Source organism: Tachypleus tridentatus, chromosome 12 (assembly GCF_004210375.1).
Source record: "Tachypleus tridentatus isolate NWPU-2018 chromosome 12, ASM421037v1, whole genome shotgun sequence".
NCBI lineage: Eukaryota > Metazoa > Arthropoda > Merostomata > Xiphosura > Limulidae > Tachypleus > Tachypleus tridentatus.
In genome coordinates, this window is record NC_134836.1 from 100,641,038 (window position 1) to 100,668,522 (window position 27,485).

General features: G+C 34.1%; 1 protein-coding gene across 5 annotated transcripts in view; it reads right to left on the reverse strand.

The window, feature by feature from the left end:
* Positions 1 to 27,485, reverse strand: part of LOC143234161 (uncharacterized) — a 177,507-nt gene that overhangs the window by 36,776 nt on the left and 113,246 nt on the right. For all 5 annotated transcript variants that reach the window (XM_076471289.1, XM_076471286.1, XM_076471288.1 and 2 more), the window contains one exon: positions 5,564 to 5,761. In XM_076471289.1, coding sequence (XP_076327404.1) covers positions 5,564 to 5,761 — 198 coding nt within the window. The remainder of the gene's footprint in view (positions 1 to 5,563; positions 5,762 to 27,485) is intronic.

Below are 27,485 nucleotides of genomic sequence, written 5' to 3' on the forward strand. Positions count from 1 at the left end.
CAGTGACTAACTTCAGTAGTTATATACAAGTCCCTACTTTGACACAGTGACTAACTTCAGCAGTTATATACAAGTCCCCACTTTGACACAGTGACTAACTTCAGTAGTTATATACAAGTCCCCACTTTGACACAGTGACTAACTTCAGTAGTTATATACAAGTCCCCACTTTGACACAGTGACTAACTTCAGTAGTTATATACAAGTCCCCACTTTGACACAGTGACTAACTTCAGTAGTTATATACAAATCCCCACTTTGACACAGTGACTAACTTCAGTAGTTATATACAAGTCCCCACTTTGACACAGTGACTAACTTCAGTAGTTATATACAAGTCCCCACTTTGACACAGTGACTAACTTCAGTAGTTATATACAAGTCCCTGCTTTGACACAGTGACTAACTTTGGTAGTTATATACAAGTTCCTACTTTGACACAGTGACTAACTTTGGTAGTTATATACAAGTCCCTACTTTGACACAGTGACTAACTTCAGTAGTTATATACAAGTTCCTACTTTGACACAGTGACTAACTTCAGTAGTTATATACAAGTCCCCACTTTGACACAGTGACTAACTTTGGTAGTTATATACAAGTCCCTACTTTGACACAGTGACTAACTTCAGTAGTTATATACAAGTTCCTACTTTGACACAGTGACTAACTTCAGTAGTTATATACAAGTCCCCACTTTGACTCAGTGACTAACTTTGGTAGTTATATACAAGTCTTCATTTTAAGACGTGCTTCTCTACCGGATCAAAATTAGGGCGTACGTGCCCTAGTCCTCTCCTCACCTCTCATGATCCGCCGCCTGTGATCTTTTCATTTTGATCATTCACCGTTATGAGACTCATTTTCTTGATAAATCATTAATGTAATGTTAATTCTTATTATGTCTATAATAAGATGTGATCTGTTTTGGTTATTTTATTCTTTACAGTTTCCATTCTGAAAAAATTTAATTGTGGACCCACGACAATAAAGAACATATCTTTAGTGTTTATTACTGTGATCATAAGCAATGTTAAGTTATAGTGTTTCTAAAATGCTTAGACAAAATACAGTAGTAGCGAAATTCCTTTAAAAAAATCTAAGTCAATTTTTATGAACGTTCTGTGGGAACTATGAGAGATACGCCCGTATAAAACAGTTATTACTCACTTTATACACGAGTGTGATAACACTGTCACAGGACGTCTACGCGAATCGCTCACCGGCGCCAAATGCTGGTTTGTAACTCGGTATGTTTCGAGGCTATTATCGTCCCAACCCACACTGGTAAGAAATAAGCCTACTTTAGTGGTTTATAGCTCTGCTGCATGAAGTGCTCGGCGGAAGCCTATTATTGATATAATACAGTGGAGTGTAATCTCTAACACACGATACTCCCACAGCTCAGAAACTGAATAACACTTCGCAGCATTATTGACATTCCCCGCGTTTGTGTATGATTGCGTTTTTCTCTCACTTCTCGGCATTTCAAACACTGTTTGTCTACATACGTAGCGGCGTGCTCTATCGAAACTGTGAATAACTTGCTCAGGCTGCCTACCACAAACTTGTGTGTTAGGCCTAATCGCCTGTAATTGACTTAAGCTTTCAGCGATTACAAACTGCTGTGTAGGTAGCACCGTGATAGAATCTCCGGGACTTTCCCTTTGGGAGACATCGTCCGCTCTTGTTTCGACGAGATGTGATAGGACCCTTGGTGCTAGTAATTTCCACTAATAGAATATCTTCTTTCACCCTCTTCGTAGGTGTCTCGGGAGGATCTCGGCTCCAAAGGAGGAGCATTGGGTTGGCAAATTATTAATGAAAACTGGTTCGTAAGTGTCGGTAACTAAGAGCCAGTTCTGCAACAACAAATAATAAAATAATGGAATGAATGTTACAGCTCTTTTCATTCGTACGTAAGACCTTGCTACAATCTTTATCCTCTAAGTTATTTATCCGTCTCTATCATTTTTGAGATGTCTTTCCATTATCTTTCTCAGTGTAATAAGAACAACACATTAAAAATAATGATATATAAAAAATAACACTTTCTAATTTGTTTGTTTTTTAAATATCAGCGTTACTATCTTACTGGTGGAGACAGATAGATTACAGATATTTAAGGAAAATCTACAAAGGAAGTATATAAGTTAGTACTACAAGTTTTGTGTGGCACCCTGAAAATAAATCATTTCATTATACATGTATAATTGGTCGTGCTTGGAAATATAAAGTAAATTGTGTATTGCAGTTCAATGTATGTACACAAGTGAAAAGTTTGGAGTTTGTTTGCATATAATTAAAGGTAATAAGAATAAAAGGAGAATTTTAATAACTGTTTAAAAACTATCCGAAAGATGGCAGCACGTATTTTAATAACTTTTTTTTTTTTTTTTTCAGAAGTGTCAAGAAGACGTTTTAATCTCAAATATTCTCTGATAAATATAACTTTTATTTGATTTATTTCTGTTATTTTTAAGTTTATTGCCCATTACGGTTATAATTTGCCACAGGACGTTCTGCCTGGATAATTTAGCACGATAATAATAGGTGATACAAATTGAACAAAAATCAGTTACTCAAAATTTAAGACTGACGAATTGATACAAATGAGCCTTGTCAATGTAAACATATATGTATTAACCTCAATAAATGTTTAATCCATGAAAAAAAAACTGTAATTAAAGACACGTGTATCCTCATACAAGGTAAACAGAGTAATGTAAGCTTTTCGTGGCCTGGTGGCTAGTTGTACTAGAATTGCAATTTGCAAGTCATAGGCTCAAATTTCACCTCCGAACATTACGGCTCATTCAGCTGTGAAGACGTATAATGTGACAGTCAGTCCCACTATTTTTGTAGCTCAAGCATTCGCAATAGTTGGTATTGACTAGATGTCTTCCCTCTAGTTCATCACTACAAAACTACAATTGTTGGTTTGTTTCGAAGTTAAGAACAAAGCTACACAATGGGTTTTCTCTATTCTGCCTACCACGGGTATTGACACCCGGTTCCTAGCCTTGTAAGTCAGCACACATACGGCTGTGCAACTAATGAGTGGGAGGCTCAATATTAGGGGCAGCTAGCGAGCACTTTCGAAACACGGGCTTTTCTTCATCATGGGTAGAATAATAGGCTTTGGATAGTTTTGTGCAAAATTCAACAAAAACGAAATGCAGTACCTTCGGTAAGAACTCAGATTAACAGATGAGAAACTCATGACCTTCTGTGATTCTCCCTTGTTTAGTAAGGCAGAGAAAAACATTGTGATGAGTAGTGTTTTTATCAACAAAACTACAGGTCATTTAAAGTACGAGTTGTTTTCTTTCTGTATTTTTGACATTCAAGTATCATATCGCTAAAATATTTTGTACCAACATCATAAAAAACAACAACACCTAATATATCTATAACTTTATGTACATAAGTAACTGTCTAAAACAAGTTTTCTTGAACGCAAGCCCTAACACATATTCATTTTTCTGTACATTAAAGTTGAAAAAATTAGGATAATTATATTCCTTTAGCTTTCATTATATAACCATTACTTTAACTAGGTTTCCAAAACGAAGTTTCAAACTTAGAGTCTGTATTCGACCGTCATTCCACCTCTTGAATTTGCACCGTATTTAGATTCTATTGGAGAAGTAAAACAGTCATAGCCGTCAAATCGAGAAATATTACAGGAAGTCAAAGAACCGTGAAGTCGTGACGCTGCCAGTCATTCAACCTGCTGTGAATATACCACTAGCTGCGAGCTTGCCCCTTGTGGTGGGCCAGCCAGCATTACGGCGTTATGGCTACTAAATCACTCTCTCTTTCATTTATATATGCGCATCTCCTTAACGTACTCATCTCTTCCCTCCTATAGTTTATGTGGCTTGTATAAAGATAAGCAAAATAGCGGCTATAAAATCTCGTTCAAATCGTCAGTGGAACTCAATGTTCGAAAGTCTATCTGACGTATGTCTCAGTCTCAGTGGTTTATGAGTTACGTGTCGTAACAATAACTGAAGACTAGTTTTTTATGTTTATTTTCTAGTTATTAAATGTCTATTCAGTTTTTATACTCAGGTAAATTATTATCTCATATAATTTATTTGTTCCTGTTACATCACATGCTGACATTTTGATAGACGTACAACTTCAGTTATATTAAAAGTCAAAGTTCAAGGCACTTGTGTATATATTTACAATATTAAAATATACAAACGAACAACATTTTATAAAACACAATTAAGATCGTTATTTAAACCGTTCAACGGTTATAAAAAGTCACTCTACATGTTTCATACATTTATCTTAAATAGGGATGAAAAATTAGAAAATCAGAAAGTGTGTAGATGGCACGATCTGTTTTTGGGTGTGTGTGAAATTTGCACAAAGCTACACGAGGGCTATCTGCGCTAGTCGTTTCTAATTTAGCAGCGTAAGAATAGAGAGAATGCAGCTAGTCGTCGCCACCCACCGTCAATTCTTAGGCTACTTTTTTAATAACGAATAGTGGATTGACTGTGGCATAATAACCCCCATGGCTAAAAGGGCGCGCACGCTTGGTATGACAGGGATTCCAACCCACAATCCTCAGATTACGGGTCGAGCGCTTTAACCACCTGGCCATGCCGGGACCCCCTTTGTTTTTAATCGTAAACTAGTAATCACATGAACATGGATTTTTTTACTACAGCACACAGTAACTGTTTCACTCACTGTGAAAAATGGCGTGAAATCACGTTGAAACATGTAGAACATGTCGATCGGTTTAAATTAAGATTTTATTTCTGTGTTATAAAATATTCTTCGTTTGTGGATTTTAACATTTTAAGCTTTAGTTATATCAAACCTAAAAATAGAGACACGGTTACACCACCGGTGAAATCCGTATACTGCAGTGCATAAAGTAAATATGTGCTTTTTCTTGTCACTTTAGAACTCACAAAAATCAAATGGCTAAAACCACTAATTTTCTATGTACAATAGACAGAAAACTTTAGAAATAATTAATGGAATCAAGAGGCGATACCAAGGATAGTTTTGCTTAATTGTTTTGTATGAGTAACGGTATGTTATTAAGGACCCTGTGTTAACACAGTCATAGTAACTTCAACTGTTGTAGTTTACAAAATCATGGCAATTCTTTGACAGAGTATTTAAATGGAGTATCACTGATGAAACTTGGTTCAATGGCCAACAACTGCCTTTCGGTCTTTACAGTATTCTAATACTGTAAAGAAGCTCTCCACAATCCTTCGGACCTACATAAAGACCTACAACACACGCACAGTGACCTGAAGACGAAAGGCGGAAGATCTTTGAAACGTCGTACTCTACCGTTGCGTTTCTACGACGGGCAGTTGTTATTCATTCATCTAAATTTCGTCAGGTCATGGCAAGTTTCAATATCACGATAGCCTCAAGATGACCAGCTACTATGGGTCAAAAAGCTAGTTTTTTTTTATGTTGATAAAATAAAATTTCCATTTAAAAACCTGTTTATTTTCTTAGTAAGATCTTCAGTCAACATAATATAAAAGCTTACGTTTCTATCTAATATTCTTACCTATTAATAGAACTAACGCTGGGTATGTTATCCTGATCACAAACACCATCCGCTAAAAGGCGGTCTCGAATCTCCCAGGCAAACATGGTGGGGTTCTGTTTCTTATACGTGGATATTGCCTCAACCACCTTTGGAGTCGCCACTTTAGGTTTACTGCCACCGATGACTCCTGGTTTTATAGACCCTGTTTCATAATACCTGCATGAAGACATTGATAAGACCATAATACCTGCATGAAGACATTAATAGTATCATAATACCTACATTAAGACATTGACAAGATCAAATTTAAAACAATATAATCTGTCTACGTTCAATACAGTTATCTCAATAAATGGAATTTTGTATTTAACATAAGAATACGAAATCTGCTTATCGTTCAGTAGCAGTGACTGAAATCCATCCAGTGTCACAGCGGTATATCTGCGAACTTGCAACGCTAAACACTGGGTTTCGATACCCGTGGTAAGCATATCATAGATAGCCCATTGTGTAACTTTAGTCTTGTCTTCAAACGAACAAATAGTGATTCATAAATCTGAAGTGTGTATGTATTTAATTGCGTTCACTATCAATAGAACTGGAAGTATGTTTAGATTAATTTGACCAAATGCTGCAAAATTTGTTTACCTATGTTGACGCAATAAAAACAAATACGAGGAATCCAAGCGAAAAAAAAAAACAATTATTACGAAGAAAAAATTGTGACCTTGAATGGAACCTCCTAGTCATTTGATGACGAACAAAAACAAGTCATTCAGTAATGGAGGTAGACTAAATAATAATGCCCTTGGGTTCAAATAGACAAATAACTCTTGAAACGACCGGATGTGTCGCATATCATACTTTGTTATAATACGCATTTTAAAGCTATTTTCGTCCTTTAACGAAAACGTAAAATTTTTAAGAATTTGCAGTTTTCTTCATATGCAGCGTTTGAATATTCTCAATTGAATTGGTTTGTTTTGAATTTCTCGCGAAGCTACTCAAGGCTATCTGCGCTAGCCATAGCTAATTTAGCAGTGTAAATTAAGTGTAAGGAAAGGTAGCTAGTCATCATCGCCCACCGCCAACTCCTGGGTTACTCTTTTACCAAAGAATAGTGGGATTGATTGACACATTAAAACGCCCCGACATCTGAAAGGGCGAGAATGTTTGGTGTGATGAGAATTCGAACCCGTGACCCTAAGATTACGAGTCAAGTTCCTCAACCACCTGGCAATTCCGGACCTCATAAAAAAAAAAGATAAATTTTAACTCAATATATCTTTATCAGGTTAGCGTATTACCATTGTATTACCATGGAATATAAACCTTCACTTAAATAATTAACTATCTTCTGTATTTCTCTATAAATAAAGGAACAAAATTCACCTTAAAACTGTGTGTTTATGACTAGAACGCTATCATAATATCAGTGCCACGACTGTAGACCAAAAACGTCTTGTGTCTCTGACTAAAATAATAACTAACACAACTTCATCACTTGATTTTTTCTTCCCTACTCCAAAAGACTGGAAGTTTAGATTACACATACGCTTCCCTCAAAGATCACCGACTGTAAGTTAATTTTCATATCGGTCTACGACACCAGTAAAAGCCGACTGATTTACAAGGCTAAAATCAGAGGTTCGACTCCCCTCGATGGATTCCAATAATTTCTTCCCTGGATGTGAATCTTCATATTCAGAATCATTACTTATATTAATCTAACTCTGGGAAATGGCTGCTATCAATTTTACTTTAGAGAAATGTTATTTTTTTATCTATAAAAATAACTGTCAGGATGCTATTTAGGGAAATGGTGTTACATTGAAAGATAAGTATGATTTTATTTCTACCTGTAAGTGGCCCTGCGTGGCTAGGGGGTTAGGGCGTCAGATTTGTAATCTGAGGGTCGGGGGCTCTAATCCCAGTCACGCCAAACATGCTCGCTCTTTCAGCCGTGGGGATGTTATAATGTGACGGTGAATCTCACTATTCGTTAGCAAAAGAGTAGCCCAAGACTTGGCGGTGGGTGGTAATTACTAGCTCCCTTCTCTCTAGTTTTACACTGTTAAATTAAGGACGGCTAACGCGAAAGCGAACAAACAAGCAATGACTCTGGCTGTGAAGTTGTCTTTCATTAAGAAGAAAGCTTCTATGATTGCATTTCGATTTTGGGAAAGGCTGGTCAGATTTGGCCTACTACCTAATGTACTGGACTGTGATTTGCGAATCCATGGTTCGCGTCCCACTATCCCAAGATCGTGATTTAATATTTGAGGTCATGGATGTTTTGTAAGAATTATGATAAAATCACACTATTCGATGAGCGTTGTTGACGAGCTGCCTTTACTCTAGTCTATCAGGTTGTATGGCTTGGAACACTTATCAAAAACAAGCAACCCAATTCTGAGAAGTTGTTTCGCTTGAATAAGAGATATCATTATCATATTTGTTTGTTTGTTTGGAATTAAGCACAAAACTACATGACGAGCTATCTGTGCTCTGCCAACCACGGTTATCGAAAACCGGTTTTTAGCGTTGTAAATTCACAGACATACCACTATGCAACTGGGAGGCAAAATAATTATCATAACTTCACTTTTAAAAGAAGGTAGTTTATTGTGATTTCACTTTAGAGAAAGCGTCTTTCTGGTTGACAAATACTTTGATTTCACATAATGAGAAGTGTCTCTCTGGTTGACTGTGTAATTACATTGTTTCACATAATGAGAAGTGTTTCTATGGTTCACTGTGTAATTACATTGTTTCACTTCTTGAAAATTTCCATTTTGCTCAGAAAAGCAAATACTTTAGTTTAACGCTTGAAAGTTGTTGTTTTCTGCACATATAGAGGAAATAATATCTTGATTTATCTTCTAAGAAGCTGTATCTCTTTACCAAAGAGACTTTAGGATGTAATATCTTCATTCTTATCATGTTTCTATCCTGATCTCAACGTTTGGGAAAATGTTTCTCCACTTAAAAAAATAATGCCCGATGTTGAATACTAATAAAGTATTTTATAAAGACCTAAAACCTCGTCGTTGGCTGATTGATTATCTTGTTATTTTAAAACTTTTAATCTTTCTTGCAGGATACTATTAAACAAACTATTACAAAATATCACACTGTCAGATTTGTTTTTATTCTGGGGTACTATTAAACAAACTATTTCATAATATTATTAGACGGATTTATTTTTAATTTGGGGTACTATTAAACAAACTATTTTATAATATTATTAGACGGATTTATTTTTATTCTGGGGTACTATTAAACAAACTATTTTATAATCAGTGATGACGAGAAACCCACTTGTTGAGAAATTTTTGCATATAAACTATTTTATAATATTATTAGACGGATTTGTTTTTATTCTGGGGTAATATTAAACAAACTATTTTATAATATTATTAGACGGATTTGTTTTTAATCTGGGGTACTATTAAACAAACTATTTTATAATATTATTAGACGGATTTATTTTTATTCTGGGGTACTATTAAACAAACTATTTAATAATATTATTAGACGGATTTATTTTTAATCTGGGGTACTATTAAACAAACTATTTTATAATATTATTAGACGGATTTATTTTTATTCTGGGGTACTATTAAACAAACTATTTTATAATATTATTAGACGGATTTGTTTTTATTCTGGGGTAATATTAAACAAACTATTTCATAATATTATTAGACGGATTTATTTTTATTCTGGGGTAATATTAAACAAACTATTTTATAATATTATTAGACGGATTTATTTTTATTCTGGGGTAATATTAAACAAATTATTTTATAATATTATTAGACGGATTTATTTTTATTCTGGGGTACTATTAAACAAACTATTTCATAATATTATTAGACGGATTTATTTTTATTCTGGGGTAATATTAAACAAACTATTTTATAATATTATTAGACGGATTTATTTTTATTCTGGGGTACTATTAAACAAACTATTTCATAATATTATTAGACGGATTTGTTTTTATTCTGGGGTACTATTAAACAAACTATTTCATAATATTATTAGACGGATTTATTTTTATTCTGGGGTACTATTAAACAAACTATTTCATAATATTATTAGACGGATTTGTTTTTATTCTGGGGTAATATTAGACGGATTTATTTTTATTCTGGGGTACTATTAAACAAACTATTTTATAATATTATTAGACGGATTTGTTTTTATTCTGGGGTAATATTAAACAAACTATTTTATAATATTATTAGACGGATTTATTTTTATTCTGGGGTACTATTAAACAAACTTTTATAATATTATTAGACGGATTTGTTTTTATTCTGGGGTAATATTAAACAAACTATTTTATAATATTATTAGACGGATTTGTTTTTATTCTGGGGTACTATTAAACAAACTATTTTATAATATTATTAGACGGATTTATTTTTAATCTGGGGTACTATTAAACAAACTATTTTATAATATTATTAGACGGATTTATTTTTATTCTGGGGTACTATTAAACAAACTATTTCATAATATTATTAGACGGATTTATTTTTATTCTGGGGTACTATTAAACAAACTATTTTATAATATTATTAGACGGATTTGTTTTTATTCTAGGGTAATATTAAACAAACTATTTTATAATATTATTAGACGGATTTATTTTTATTCTGGGGTAATATTAAACAAACTATTTCATAATATTATTAGACGGATTTATTTTTATTCTGGGGTAATATTAAACAAACTATTTTATAATATTATTAGACGGATTTATTTTTATTCTGGGGTAATATTAAACAAACTATTTTATAATATTATTAGACGGATTTATTTTTATTCTGGGGTACTATTAAACAAACTATTTCATAATATTATTAGACGGATTTGTTTTTATTCTGGAGTAGTATTAAACAAACTATTTTATAATATTATTAGACGGATTTATTTTTATTCTGGGGTAATATTAAACAAACTATTTTATAATATTATTAGACGGATTTATTTTTATTCTGGGGTACTATTAAACAAACTATTTCATAATATTATTAGACGGATTTGTTTTTATTCTGGGGTACTATTAAACAAACTATTTCATAATATTATTAGACGGATTTATTTTTATTCTGGGGTACTATTAAACAAACTATTTCATAATATTATTAGAAGGATTTATATTTATTCTGGGGTACTATTAAACAAACTATTTTATAATATTATTAGACGGATTTATTTTTATTCTGGGGTATTATTAAACAAACTATTTCATAATATTATTAGACGGATTTGTTTTTATTCTAGGGTACTATTAAACAAACTATTTCATAATATTATTAGACGGATTTATTTTTATTCTGGGGTATTATTAAACAAACTATTTTATAATATTATTAGACGGATTTATTTTTATTCTGGGGTACTATTAAACAAACTATTTTATAATATTATTAGACGGATTTGTTTTTATTCTGGGGTATTATTAAACAAAGTATTTTATAATATTATTAGACGGATTTATTTTTATTCTGGGGTAATATTAAACAAACTATTTCATAATATTATTAGACGGATTTATTTTTATTCTGGGGTACTATTAAACAAACTATTTTATAATATTATAAGACGGATTTGTTTTTATTCTGGGGTACTATTAAACAAACTATTTTATAATATTATTAGACGGATTTGTTTTTATTCTGGGGTATTATTAAACAAAGTATTTTATAATATTATTAGACGGATTTATTTTTATTCTGGGGTAATATTAAACAAACTATTTCATAATATTATTAGACGGATTTATTTTTATTCTGGGGTACTATTAAACAAACTATTTTATAATATTATAAGACGGATTTGTTTTTATTCTGGGGTAATATTAAACAAACTATTTTATAATATTATTAGACGGATTTGTTTTTATTCTGGAGTAATATTAAACAAAGTATTGCATGATATAGGAGTGTCTTATTTGTTGTTTGTTTACTGTAGTATACAATTAAATAAACTACTACATAGTATCATACTGTCGGATTTATTTTTATTCTAAGATACTATTAAATAAACTATTTAATAAAATCAGACTGTCAGATCTGTTTCTATTGTGCTGTACTCTTGAAAATACTATTTCGTAAAGTCATCAGATTATCAAATTTATTTTTCGTGTAGAATACCATTAAAGTATTTCGCAATATCAGATTGTTAGTTGCTTTTATTGTAGGGCACTATTCAAATATTGGTTTATTTCAATCCAACGTAATAACTGAAAGTAAATGAATATATTAAATAGTTAATGTTACATGCATCAAATATAAAAAACGCTACATTTATTCTCTTATTACAGAGTAATCACGCAAGAATATAAAGTAATATGCAGTTATATGCTGATATAATAGGTTAATATTAATGGCATAATGCTAATAAAACAAAATATTACAAATTATTTTTGCTTATCTCTGCACAATTACTATTTTTTCTTTAAGACCAGATGGCACAGTTAAACTTTATTATTATTATTATTTCAGAATAATTTATTTAATAACCTTGTCGTATCCCATTTCTTTGATACTTTTTATCATGTCTTCCTATGCGGTCGAATTTTATTTGAGCACATGGATATATTATGGCAGATTACACAGGAATACTGTACGGTCACACATGTACAAACGCCAAATGTATTTTCAGAGAAAAATGCATAACGCGAGTTTGATCAGATTATCAGAAATCCTCTCTTAAAGATACTCATATTAAATATAAATTTGACAAACATTGCAAAAATGTGAACATATTTTTTTATTCCGCTAATCTAAATTTTGGGTCTCCTAAGTAAGCGAAAACTATCCTCATTTTTTAATAGCTTACGCTAATATATATTAGAGAAATATTTATATAAAATGTCTAAATCAAAAATATATTTAGAGAAAAAGGTGTGTTTTTTTTTCTGTTTAACTAAGGAAAATTACAGCACGATGAATTTCTTGAAAATAATTACATTGTATTTCGCATAGCTCGACACATTTATTTCTGTCTTCACAAAGCGTGTCAATCATAAATGTTATTGTTTCTCACACGTGCACTTCATTTTCTAAAGCACTCAACGAAAGAGAAACTTTTGTACGTGAAGTGTTATGCTAGGACTAATTTTAGTCGAAACCTACAGGATTTTTATTCTTGACGTGATTCGAAGACAAAGAAAGCTATCAGCAGAATGGGAATCAAAATACAACTGGTGGTACACGCACCAGGTGGCATCAAAAGATGCTTTCTTCGCACATTTGCACATTGTGGTAAACGTAAAGTAGAAGACTTCTTTTATGAATTCTAGACATTTCCTGAGCCTATACTGCGCATATCGGTGGGGGCACGAAAAGCATCTGTTTGCCCCCTGCCCCTTATCTCCCTCAGACAACAGTTATCCTTTGTCCTGCTTTGCTTAAACTACTTCCCCTATGCACTCTGGCAAACCCCCTCAAAAAAAAAAAAAAATCCTCAGAGAGACCACTCTATGGTTTACACTCCAATTCGAAACATATTGCTAACAACTGACACACACCAGAGAGAGAGGCTTTATGATCACAAACTAACAACTCCATATGTACACAGCAAGATGAGACGTTCTTACCATTCGTGTAAAAGATCCTAAGGTAAGCCCAGGATATAATTAGAAGATTCAAGAGAAGATACAAGATGTTTTCAATGATAAATGAGTCTATATATACCTGACAATGCCCTACACATAATTATGTCTCAGTGAAAGACTCGATGACGGGAGAATTAACAGACACATTACTGTTACTGTTGTACGTCAGAAATATTTTACGATAATATTATTCTCAAACTCACAGTGGTTACTTTTCAGGCTGTAACATTCTGTAGTAATTCATTTACACGTATTTAATACGGGCGGTTAACTATCGTCATTGATGCTTATATTATTTTAATTCGATTTACAGTTTTACCTACTTTACGTTCAGATTTTATTATCAGATCCAAGTATTTCTCATGAAATTCTAAAGTTGGTTAATTAATAAATCGCTACGTACTAAAGCACCCAGCAATTTGTAAACAAATTATAAATATCGTGGAAGAATTAACCTAACCGTTCATATTGATAAGATTTGGTATGTTTGGAATTTCGCGCAAAGCTAAACGAGGACTATCTGCGCTAGACGTCCCTAATTTAGCAGTGTAAGACTAGAGGGAAGGCGGCTAGTTATCGCCACTCACCGCCAACTCTTGGGCTACTCTTATCAAAGAATAATGGGATTGACCGTCACTTTATAACGCCCCCACGGCTGAAAGGGCGAGCATGTTTGGTGTGACAGGAATTCGAACCCGTGACTCTCAGATTACGAATCGAGTGCCTTAACCACCTGGCCATGCCGAACATGTTAGTAAAGAAAACAGAGAATTGCTTTTGAAACTCAGAAACAAGAAGCTGAATCCGTTCACTACTTGTTTTTGTTCGCTTGTTACACACGTTTATCAACCAGATCGGACTTACAACAAAATCAAACAAACTTGTAAGTCAAGTGAAATTCTATTTGTTTGTTGTTAAGCACAAAGGGCTATCTGGGCTCTTCCCACTAGGGACATCGAAACCCGGTTTCTAGTAGCATAAGTTCGTAGACATACTACTGTGCCACTGGGGGGGGGGCGTCAAGTGAAATATAAGGGATAATTTTAGATAATAAAGACAAGCAACATCTCATCTCATAGAAAGATAGGTTAAAGGTCTATACATTTAATATGTTGTTTGTCTCCTTCATATTTAACTTTGTAGTAGTCTGAGTTGTTAAGAAGTGCATTGCTAGTTAGTTAGCTGAGTTGTTAGAGCAGTGTGGCTGAAATCCGAAGCGAGAGAATATATCAAGAAATAAAACGAAATATATAAATAAGAAATAAGTTGTTCTGCCATACAATCTTGTTTTCATAATAGAACTTAGAGCTTGTAAAATAATTAACTAATGAAAAACTGAACTATCTATGCTCTTCCCTCCACAGGTATCGAAACCCCGTTTCTAGCGGTATAAATCCGCAGACATACCACTGCGGTCCCTTATGAATACCTTAACAGTATAGTACGAAATTTATGAGACAACTACTTGTGGGATGATACATTTATTTCTTTACAACGTTTCGTCTTTAACAGTGAAATATGCTCAGGCACAACGTTTACAATACAAGTACAATCAATAGAGACGAAAAGCTGCCCAGAAATATAAATATATTATCCCACAGATAGCCATTTTAAAAACTTTATATTATTCGTCAGTTAAGTGGGAACCTATTTAACTCCAGTAATGGTTGTAATATACCACGTGATAGTCGCATGCGACTGTTTTCTGCATTGTGAGATTTATTCACAAATGTTTTCATGTTCAACACTGCGCTATAACAGTGGCTTAATGTATTGTCTTAATGATTGTTGTTATATCTGAATTACTTAAGCTGTGTTTTTCAAATCAAATAACGAATTACCCGTGAAAATAATTGTAAAATTATCAGTAACGCGTTCACGACTGAAATTCTGTTAAATATAATATGAAAAAGAAACGAAAGAGATGTGCCAAGATATACGTATGTAAAATAGGTACTAACATGAAAAGACGCTAAAGGATAAAGAAAAATACACTAATGTAATGTATTAGTAATTAGTAATAGACAAAAAAAAAAATCATTAACCATATGGACCCTGAACATTTTAACGTCCCGATGGATTTTTTTTCCTCATGAAATTTTCACGATAAAGTGTCGCATACGCACCACCAAAGACAAGTCCTCATAGTCATCGGAACAAAGACGCCATTCTGCAATTACACAATGATAGCTATTTTGCAGTCTAGTTCTGAATCTCGCTTTGTTTTAGCTAGTTTGTCTGTACATAGTCACTGGACTAGGAAGATATTTATATCTCTCTGCGACAAGACTTGCCAAATGGACCACTATTACGGCTTTGATTAATTAATGTTGGAAAGAGATAGCTTATTTACAGATCCTGAGAATCATCTTTCTGTCGTTAATGGTTATTTACAGGACAGAGAATAATCTTCCTGTTGTTAATGAGCTTAATCTTAAAGCCGACAGTAAGTCAGTCATCAGTACATGAACCTGAACAATGAATGGACTGAAGTTAAAATGTTTACTTGTTGGGTTTAATGAAACTCTCTACGAATTATAAACGTCAGGAAAACAAACTTAGAACAACAAAACTCATACCCGTAAACTGTTTATAAATATTCGTATAAATGTATGAAATATTTAATATTTACAGAAATCTAATCAACACTTAAGTTTTATGAGAACAGTATAAGGTATTTTGTAGATTTACGTATGTCATTAGAGACGACTAGAGATCAGACGTTATAGCTGTCTTTCCGATAACGTTAGCGTTAAAATGGGCAAAAATTAGCGATGACAAATTTCTCGAATGTTAATATGCGACTACTGACAATGGCACGTGACGTTAAAAGCTGACGGCGGTATACGACAGAGTAGAGTTGTGGGGGCGGACGAAGGGAGGAGTTTCTGGTTAATTATTACGTTTTCCCAGGCGGTGGCGGACAAAGCATTCCACGGACTTGTGAGCGACTTAGAAGCGAAATCTGAGACAGCTAAAAGCCAAGCCCGTAAACCAGAGAGATGGAACGACGAGGGCTGAAGGCATTGAATCTAGACAGGTTGTACTCATATTATGATGGCTGACAAATTACAAAACCAAGAGGCCGAACGTAGGACAGAAAACATAAGCATTTTTTGTTGGCTTGTGTAGGAAGAGCTATTTTCTTAGGCAGAGGAAACGTTACAGGGAATTGATGCCTCTCAAATGTACCTCCAATGGCTTTTGGTTACGATAAAAGTACAATGAGCTGAGATGATACCATGGAAACACAACTCAGATGAGATAATAAAAAAAGACAGCAGAAACAGTAAGGCCTGTACACCTCGTCTGTCGCTGTCACTTCTACTCTTCTGCTTTCAGCTCTCTCTGTCAAAACCCACATGTTCGCTGGCGATTTTCCTTGTTATGAGAAACTTTAAGCCGTGCTTGAACATAATAAACCGTGTTTTATAACCAATTACAAGAAACCACAGCCAGGCCATGCACCTCGAAAAGCACAGTATGAGACTGACCATGGCTGCTGTCATTTACCAACAGAATGTTGGCAGCAAATACTGTATTAACAGTTCCCAAACTCCTCCATATGGCCCCTTGCACGCAGGCTTCAGCACGTGCCAAGAGTCTGGCTAGTATCGTTCACGCAATTTCGAAATCATGCGTTTCCCAAAATTAAATTTTGCTAATTTAACTGACGTGATCTTACCATAGAACCGAGGTCCAAACGAAGAATGTAACGTGGCTTTGTAAAGATCTTTGCCATGGCATTCTTCTTGATTAGAAAGACTATTTTGTCGGCCTGCAAACAAAAAGCACGGAAAAGAACGTGCACACACGCAACACTCCACTTACATAAAGGCGAGAACGTACGTGTATATTATGACCGCCTACACCTATAACGTATATGGATGCTGTAGAAAAAAACGTGCTGTTCTACGTGGGTAAGTCACTTAAAATAATATGAAGGCATAGTAACACAGACCATTCACACCTTCCTTCTGAGAAGCGTTACAAAAACATACAAAGTGGAGGTATAAAGACACTTTAAACCCATTGAATTTCGTGCACTTAAAATCGAAGTCGCGAAGAAAATGATAAAAAATATTAGTCTTCATACTTTTAAAGAAATACATCTGAATAATATGAACTACCCGTTTCATTAATATACATCTGAAGAATATGAAATACACGTTTCTTTAAAGGAAACTTTTGCTTACAAGTCACGCTCATTCTATAAAACTGAATTTTATACCAAAGAAATATAAATTGCAATACATTGCACGACACTGCTGTGTAATACAAATACGAAACTACTTTATTTGGATATATATGTATGTTATTAATGTTATTGTTTATTTCAGTGTATAATCTACTCTCATGCTTGTCAACTTTGTTTGTTTGTTTTGTTTTTGAATTTCGCACAAAGCTACTCGAGGGCTATCTGTGCTAGCCGTCCCTAATTTAGCAGTGTAAGACTAGAGGGAAGGCAGCTAGTCATCACCACCCACCGCCAACTCTTGGGCTACTCTTTTACCAAGAATAGTGGGATTGACCGTCACATTATAACGCCCTCACGGCTGAGAGGGCGAACATGTTTGGCACGACGGGGATGCGAACCCGCGACCCTCAGATTACTAGGCGCACGCCTCAACACGCTTGGCCATGCCAGACCCTGAAAGAATGTGGCAGTTACGAAATCAGAAGAGACGTATATGAGCTTCTTATTGCATCTGTGGTTCAAACATGTACGAATTATACGAAATTAATTATTAAGGTTTTACTTCAGGTACCACAAACAAATCGCGTTGAGGAAAGTTAAACGTGTAATTTGTTGCGGCAGGAACCAAATTTTGGAGTGGTGTTTCTAAAACACTTACTGTAGCTGTATGTATAAGTTTCCCGAGTCGACACTAAGTGTTATGTCTGTGTCTAAGTAAGATTACTGTAAGTGAGGCGGTATTTTAGCAAACATTTGTGTAAGATTACTGTAACAGGGACAACATGTTAGCTGTTGCAGCTATTTCAGTAAAATTACTGTAATCAGAGCGATATGTAAGTGTTAAATGTTTGAGTAAAACCATCGTAACGGGGGCGGTGTGTTATGGGCGAGATTACTATAACCAGGGAGGTATGTTGTAATCAACCTTTTGGGTAAGAATACTGTAATATGAGCGGTATATTGTAATTAACATTTTGGGTAAGATTACTGTAAGAGAAGCGGTATGTTGTTTTTAACCGTTTGGGTAAGATTCCTGTAATATAAGCGGTATGTTGTTTTTAACCGTTTGGGTAAGATTACTGTAATATAAGCGGTATGTTGTTTTTAACCGTTTGGGTAATATTACTGTAATATAAGCGGTATGTTGTTTTTAACCGTTTGGGTAATATTACTGTGATAGAAGCGGTATGTTGGTTTTAAACGTTTGTGAAAATTATTATAATAGAAGCAATATGTTGTTTTTAACTGTTTGGGTAAGATTAGTGTAATATAAGCGGTATGTTGTTTTTAACCGTTTGGGTAATATTACTGTAATATAAGCGGTATGTTGTTTTTAACCGTTTGGGTAATATTACTGTAATAGAAGCGGTATGTTGGTTTTAAACGTTTGTGAAAATTATTATAATAGAAGCAATATGTTGTTTTTAACTGTTTGGGTAAGATTACTGTAATAGGAACGGTATGTTTTTTTTAACCGTTTGGGTAAGATTACTGTAATAGGAACGGTATGTTGTTTTTAACCGTTTGGGTAAGATTACTGTAATAGGAACGGTATGTTGTTTTAACCGTTTGGGTAAGATTACTGTAATAGAAACGGTATGTTGTTTTTAACCGTTTGAGTAAGATTACTGTAATAGGAACGGTATGTTGTTTTTAACCGTTTGGGTAAGATTACTGTAATAGGAACGGTATGTTGTTTTTAACCGTTTGGGTAAGATTACTGTAATAGGAACGGTATGTTGTTTTTAACCGTTTGGGTAAGATTACTGTAATAGAAACGGTATGTTGTTTTTAACCGTTTGAGTAAGATTACTGTAATAGGAACGGTATGTTGTTTTTAACCGTTTGGGTAAGATTACTGTAATAGGAACGGTATGTTGTTTTTAACCGTTTGGGTAAGATTACTGTAATAGGAACGGTATGTTGTTTTTAACCGTTTGGGTAAGATTACTGTAATAGAAACGGTATGTTGTTTTTAACCGTTTGGGTAAGATTATTGTAATAGAAACGGTATGTTGTTTTTAATTGTTTGTGAAAAATTATTACAATAGAAGCAATATTTTGGTGGTTTTTTTTGGGTAAGATTACTGTAATAGAAGCGGTATTTTGTTTTTAACCGTTTGGGTAAGATTAATGTAATAGAAGCGGTATGTTGTTTTTAACCGTATGGGTAAGATTACTGTAATAGAAGCGGTAATATTGTTTTTAACCGTTTGGGTAAGATTACTGTAATAGAAGCGGTATGTTATTTTTAACCGTATGGGTAAGATTACTGTAATAGAAGCGGTATTTTGTTTTTAACCGTTTGGGTAAGATTAATGTAATAGAAGCGGTATTTTGTTTTTAACCGTTTGGGTAAGATTACTGTAATTGGGGCGGTATGTTGTTTTTAACCATTAGGGTAAGATTACTGTAATTGGGGCGGTATGTTGTTTTTAACCGTTTGGGTAAGATTACTGTAATAGAAGCGGTATTTTGTTTTTAACCGTTTGGGTAAGATTACTGTAATAGAAGCGGTATGTTGTTTTTAACCGTTTGGGTAAGATTACTGTAATAGAAGCGGTATGTTGTTTTTAACCGTATGGTAAGATTACTGTAATAGAAGCGGTATTTTGTTTTTAACCGTTTGGGTAAGATTACTGTAATAGAAGCGGTATGTTATTTTTAACCGTATGGGTAAGATTACTGTAATAGAAGCGGTATTTTGTTTTTAACCGTTTGGGTAAGATTAATGTAATAGAAGCGGTATTTTGTTTTTAACCGTTTGGGTAAGATTACTGTAATTGGGGCGGTATGTTGTTTTTAACCATTAGGGTAAGATTACTGTAATTGGGGCGGTATGTTGTTTTTAACCGTTTGGGTAAGATTACTGTAATAGAAGCGGTATTTTGTTTTTAACCGTTTGGGTAAGATTACTGTAATAGAAACGGTATGTTGTTTTTAATTGTTTGTGAAAAATTATTATAATAGAAGCAATATTTTGGTGTAATAGAAGCGGTATTTTGTTTTAACCGTTTGGGTAAGATTAATGTAATAGAAGCGGTATTTTGTTTTTTTTTGGGTAAGATTACTGTAATAGAACCGGTATTTTGTTTTTAACCGTTTGGGTAAGATTAATGTAATAGAAGCGGTATTTTGTTTTTAACCGTTTGGGTAAGATTACTGTAATTGGAGCGGTATGTTGTTTTTAAACATTAGGGTAAGATTACTGTAATTGGGGCGGTATGTTGTTTTTAACCGTTTGGGTAAGATTACTGTAATAGAAGCGGTATGTTGTTTTTAACCGTTTGGGTAAGATTACTGTAATAGAAGCGGTATGTTGTTTTTAACCGTTTGGGTAAGATTAATGTAATAGAAGCGGTATTTTGTTTTAACCATTAGGGTAAGATTACTGTAATTGGGGCGGTATGTTGTTTTTAACCGTTTGGGTAAGATTACTGTAATATAAGCGGTATGTTGTTTTTAACCGTTTGGGTAATATTACTGTAATAGAAGCGGTATGTTGTTTTTAATTGTTTGTGAAAAATTATTATAATTGAAGCAATATTTTGGTGTTTTTTTTTGGGTAAGATTACTGTAATAGAACTGGTATTTTGTTTTTAACCGTTTGGGTAAGATTACTGTAATAGAAACGGTATGTTGTTTTTAACCGTTTGGGTAAGATTACTGTAATAGAAGCGGTATTACTGTAATCGGGGCGGTATGTTTAATATTTACATTCCAAAATAAATTTCTCAACTGGAATTAATTTTAAACTTATTTATTTAAAAATGAGAATAATAAATAAAGATAATTTGGCTGATGTCTAGTGTTTGTAATCAAACAAACGAACTTATTTAATTTTCCCCATAACAGATTTTATTCCAAAAGACTTGTTAGTTCTGTTTGTTTGTTCTGAATTTCGCGCAAAGCTACGCTAGGGCTATCCGCGTCCAATTTTGCACTGCAAAACTAGAGGGAAAGCAGCTAGTCATCACCACCCACCACCAACTCTTGTGTCACTCTTTTACCAACGAAGAACTAGATTGACCATCACAATATGACGGCTCCATAGCTGTAAGAGGGAGAGCATGTTTGGTGTAACGTTAATTCGAACCCGGGATTCTCAGATTAAGAGTTGAGAGCCCTAACCACCTGGTCATGCTTAGCTCCTCTTTTATACTACCAGTATAAATCTTCTGGTTATGTAAACATTTACTTTACTTTACTCGTGTAAGTCCCCTGGTGCTGTAATATTTCGTTATTCATTACAAATGTACGGCTTCTGGTGCTGTGATATGTCATTTGTATACCAGTGTAAATCTATTTGTATTATGATATTTTGTCTTCGTTACCAACGATAGGCTTTTGGTTGTATAATATATTATTTGCATCCCTATGTGAGTCTATTTGTATTATGATATTTTGTTTTCATTGTCAACGCAAGGCTTTACTGTTATACGTCATTAAGTGACCATGTATAAATGTTGTGCTTACGTTTTAAACGGAAACTTCAAAAGTGCCGTGATTATTCAAACTGTGCTCTCCTATCTGTGTGTATCTACCCATAAATGCGAGATTAGCATCTCTTCAGGCTACTGTCAAGTTAACTAACAGTTACGTAATGATTGTAAGCCATACGTCTACATTAACAAAAAAATTACACATTTTTTACATTATTACTCATTAAACATACGTATGAGTTAGCGCAATATTTCGCATTTACAGCTGATATATGGACGACTGTAAGCCTATAAGATTAGTCACTTTCAAATGTCAAGCACTGTCGTATTGAAATTAAGCAGAGTATAATTACAAGTAGGGTTATAATACAGTATGACGATCGGTGGCATTGTTATGGAAATACACGCGTAAAGACTTGTGCACAAGTACCCACTCCTGTTCGACAAGTCTCCGCACTTTAACGGCGCGCGTACGTCAATTGCTTCCATTGGTTTGAGTTTGGTGTCGTTTGGCCTCGTGGAGAGAATTTTAATCTAAGGCTCTAATGCGAACACAAGTTATAACGAATGATCAATTTTGAAAGAAAAGGCCATCACTCAACGAGACAGCCATAATCGCACAAACGCCCGAGGGAGTTAGTGTCTGTTGAGGAGTTTGATCTGACAGCTTTATGGCATTAAACATGAACAGATTAAGTCAGCCGTTACATAAAGACGGCATTAACTGTAACATGTCTAAGTTAGGTGTCTCTAATCACAAGGTAAATGCTCAGATTTCTAAAAATCTTGAAATGGTGTTTGAAATAATTAATTAACTGAAGTTTTAATAAGTAACGGACCCAAGTGTTTTTCTCATTTTTGCTTAATATCCTAGTTACGTTTACATCTACCTAATGTACGGGAATTATAGAATATCTATTTTCTTGGTAGTGTAACATGCATTTGATGTCATTTAAATTCAAATCCGCGCATTTCTCATAACAGTTATATTGTCTTGTATTATAGTTTTACGTAAAAGGTTTATTATAAACTTTGTTTTGTTTTTAATTTCGCGCAAATCTTCAGGAGGGCTATCTGCGTTAGTCGTCTCTAATTTAGCAGTGTAAGACTAGAGGGAAGGCAGCTAGTCATCACTACCCACCGTCAACTCTTAAGCTTTTCTTTTACCAACGAATAGTGGGATTTACTAACATTATGACACCCCCATGGCTGAAAGGGCGAACATGTTTGGTGTGACGGGAATTCGAGCCTGTGTCCCTCAGATTACGAGTCGAGTGCCTTAACCACCTGGCCATGCAGGGCTTTACTGTTGATGTTTAAGTGCAAAAGCTACACAATGGGCTATCTGTGCTATGTAATCAAGGGTATCGAACCCCGAGTTTAAGCATTTAAGCCATCGAAACTACCGCTTGTCAGTGAGAGTTTATATAGTTTATTCCGCTGACGTAATACTGACTTAAAAACATTATTTATTTCGCTGTCGGTCAGACGTAATGAATTCATCATTTATTGTATTGGAATTTAACTAATCCAAAACACCAATTATTAAATTGTGTACAATTGGCTTCAAGGTATAATCAATTCCAATCATACAGAACCATAGAACACCGCTTATTTCAGAGTCATGAATAATCTTTGTATAAAATTATTTTTTTTACAAAATGTGATCATTTTAATAGATGCTTTAGAGGGCGCCACCTACATGTATATTTTGGTGTTGTATTAACTTTTTTATCATTAAATCTTAATTGTGATGCCATTATATATTTTAACGTGTTTAAATTGTTATTCGTTATTATAGGTTAGATATTTAATGTTTAATATGATTTTAAAGGAAGATAGAGGATGCGCTTTGAAAGTCTAAAGGTTTGATATTGCATGCATTTGAAAAATATTCTTCATTATTGGAATACTTTTTCTTGGTTTCAACTTCTGTTTTCATTTAACATAGAAAACTCTTAATAGTTGCAATACGCTTTCATGTATGCAAACTTGATTTCACACTCTATGAAAAAACAGTATTAAGCTTTGTTAAACTTAACTTTTAACCTTTGAGAATAACACTGATATATGATTTATTTGATACCACAACACACACGTGTAAAATGTATATGGTGAGCCAAACCCGAACATCGTATGCCTAACATAATTAGCTCAACTTGAACAACGTTAATGATTTGTGTGTTTGTTGTTGTGTACAAAGTTACCCGATGGGCTAACTGTGCTCTGCCAACTTCCAGTATCAAAACCCATTTTTAGCGTTATGTGCTTTCAGACTTACCGTCGAATCAGTGGGAGGGTAGGGGCAACACTAGTGGACGTATCAGAACAGAATGTGGACAAGATTCGATGTTACACCCACATGACACATATATCAAGATTCGATGTTACACCCACATGACACATATATCAAGATTCGATGTTACACCTACATGACGCATATATCAAGATTCGATGTTACACCCACATGACACATATATCAAGATTCGATGTTACACCTACATGACGCATATATCAAGATTCGATGTTACACCCACATAACACATATATCAAGATTCGATGTTACACCCACATGACACATATATCAAGATTCGATGTTACACCTACATGACGCATATATCAAGATTCGATGTTACACCTACATGACACATATATAAAGATTCGATGTTACACCCACATGACACATATATCAAGATTCGATGTTACACTTACATGACACATATATCAAGATTCAATGTTACACCTACATGACGCATATATCAAGATTCGATGTTACACCCACATGACACATATATCAAGATTCGATGTTACACCCACATAATACATATATCAAGATTCGATGTTACACCCACATAACACATATATCAAGATTCGATGTTACACCTACATGACACATATTAAGATTCCATTTTACACCTACATGACACATATATCAAGAGTCAATGTTACACCTACATGACGCATATATCAAGATTCGATGTTACACCTACATGACACATATATATGTAATTAGGCGGCTTAAAACCAGCCCTGATCATTTTATATAGCCGGTCAGAATAAAAAAAAAACATATACGACCATGTTAGAATCACATTTAAAAATTATACGATTCACACTGAATCAAACCTATGAAACAACTTATAAATAAAACTCGGAGTTAATATCTACCTGAGAATGAAATCTGGGTAATATGAATTTTAAGGTTTATGAAATAAATAAGAACGACGCCAGTCACCAGCTCAGAATGAACCCTGAGCAACATAAATAGCTGGGTCAAAGTTGAACTTGATCAACAGACATCGAACGTATATTTAAACCTCAACAGGATATATCTGGTTTTGAATTACAAATGGTACTTTAGACGTTTTTGTTTTATTGAAGTTACCTAACCTAACCTAACCTAACCTAACCTCCAAATAAACAATCAATACAGTTGGTTATGGCATTCAACTCGTAATCTGAGGGTTGCGGGTTCGAATCGCAGTTACATCAAACACGCTCGCCCTTTCACCCGTAGAGGCATTTTAATGTAACGGTCAATCCGACTATTCATTGGTAAAACAATAGCCCAAGAGTTGGAAGTGGGTAGTGATAACCAGCTGCCTTCTCTCTAGTTTTACGTTGCTAAATTAGAAACGGATAGCCCTCTGTGTAGCTTTGCGTGAAATCCAAAACAAATAAAAATTCATACATAGCCAAAATGAAATGTATTTACTTTTTGTTTTTTGAAGACATTGCTAATGTACACCTACAAATAATCACTTATTAAATAGTAAATAAACAGTTCGGATTCTTTGGGGCATTACTTTATATAAAAGGAATCGACGCTTTGACAGAGGAGCCAGTGTATTAAATTCCCTTTTGCTATTAACAGACCTCAGTCAATTAACGCATTAAGTGTACACTATACCATTACGTTCGTGAACTCTGTCAAAAATATTCATTATCTCTTTTACACTAATTTATAGACAGCATAATTTCATGATCTGTACATCAGAATAGTGACATATCTACAGTACTTTGAATGCTGGTTTGTTAGAGCACGAGCTTATTCGATAGGAAGGTTAAAACAAAGGTAAACCTTGGCTTGCAAGAGGTATTACATGAAAATATACTGGTAACTCAGTTTTGAAACTGAATTTTGAAATTTTATCACATGCTTAAAGAAAAACTTTCGTAACGGCGAGTGAGAAATGCGAAACAAAAGATAACCATCTCCGTTAATTGGAGTTTACAAAGAGAATCTTGAAAGAGCAGCTGATGTCGTTAAGATGATGGGAGATATAACATTGACAATGTAATAAACACTGAGCGCCAGTTTCTTTATCATACTCTGTTCACGCAGCTCGCTAATGAACAGGTATAAACGAGTTAATTTTCTCTTGAAATGCCAGAGAATAAAGTTCTGCACAGAGACTTTCTAACAGGATAATTACTTATCACAGAGAGACTTTATTTTTTAATTACCTGGGACATATGTTTGTATTTCTTCATAAACAGTTTAAATTAATTACTTCCAAAAATGTGCATGATTGAACAATTACTGTAACAATGTTTGTTTTTACGCATCATAGTTTAGGAGTGGTACAACTGCGATTTTACAAGCAACTCCTGGCGAATATAATACTTTAAGCTTTGTTTTTTATGTGCGTCACATATTAGATTATTATGGCGTGAAATAACTGCGAATTTTGATTGTATTACAATAAGTTTAATGAATATTGTGTATTTACTTCAATCTTGAGAATTTTCGATGATAATAGTTTGACTATTTGATTTGAAGTTAAGGACAAAGTTACACTACGGGCTGTCTGTGCTCTGCTCACCACGGGCATCGAAACTCAATTCCTAACATCGTTAAGCTCGCAGACATATCGCTGTACAAACGGAGGGGTGTTGTTTTTTAATTTCGCGCATAGGTACTCGAGGGCTATCTGCGCTAGCCATCCCTAATTTAGCAGTGTAAGTCTAGAGGGAGGGCAGCTAGTCATCACCACCAACCGCCAACTCTTGGGCTACTCTTTTAACAACGAATAGTGGGGTTGGCCGTCAAATTATAACGCTCCCACGGCTGAAAGGGGGAGCATATTTGGTGTGACGGGGATTCGAACCCGCGACCTTCGGATTACGAGTCGAACGCCTTAACCCACATTGATAGAAGACAATAAAACAGGATGAATGGGGAACTTTATAGTACTGTATAAGGTTAGTTTCCTGTATGCTAACTCCAATTAATCCCCAATAAATTATTAAAAAAAAAACATGAACAGTGATCTAAAGTCATGTTAAGACTTGAAGGGCATGTTGCTTACTGGCAGTTTCATGTTTATATTAGTTCAACTTCCTACTATTTTTTTTCAAAAAATTTAAAAAATTACAATAATTGTTAATTAAATTTCGATTAAAGTTGTTCTTTAACCACAGCACATTTCGTCCAATTAATATGAACTATGAATCACTGAATAGATAATTGAAGTATATTACGTGAGTACAGTGTATTGATATTATACGCATAATCATCTACCGAATAAAAAATACGAGCAAATATATAATGAATAGTGTGTTCGTTTTAGAGAACAACAGGCTACTTGCTGTGTCCATCGCGGGTTGTCGAACTCCGGATTTTAGCTCTGTAAGTCCAAAGATCTACGGATGTCCTACAGG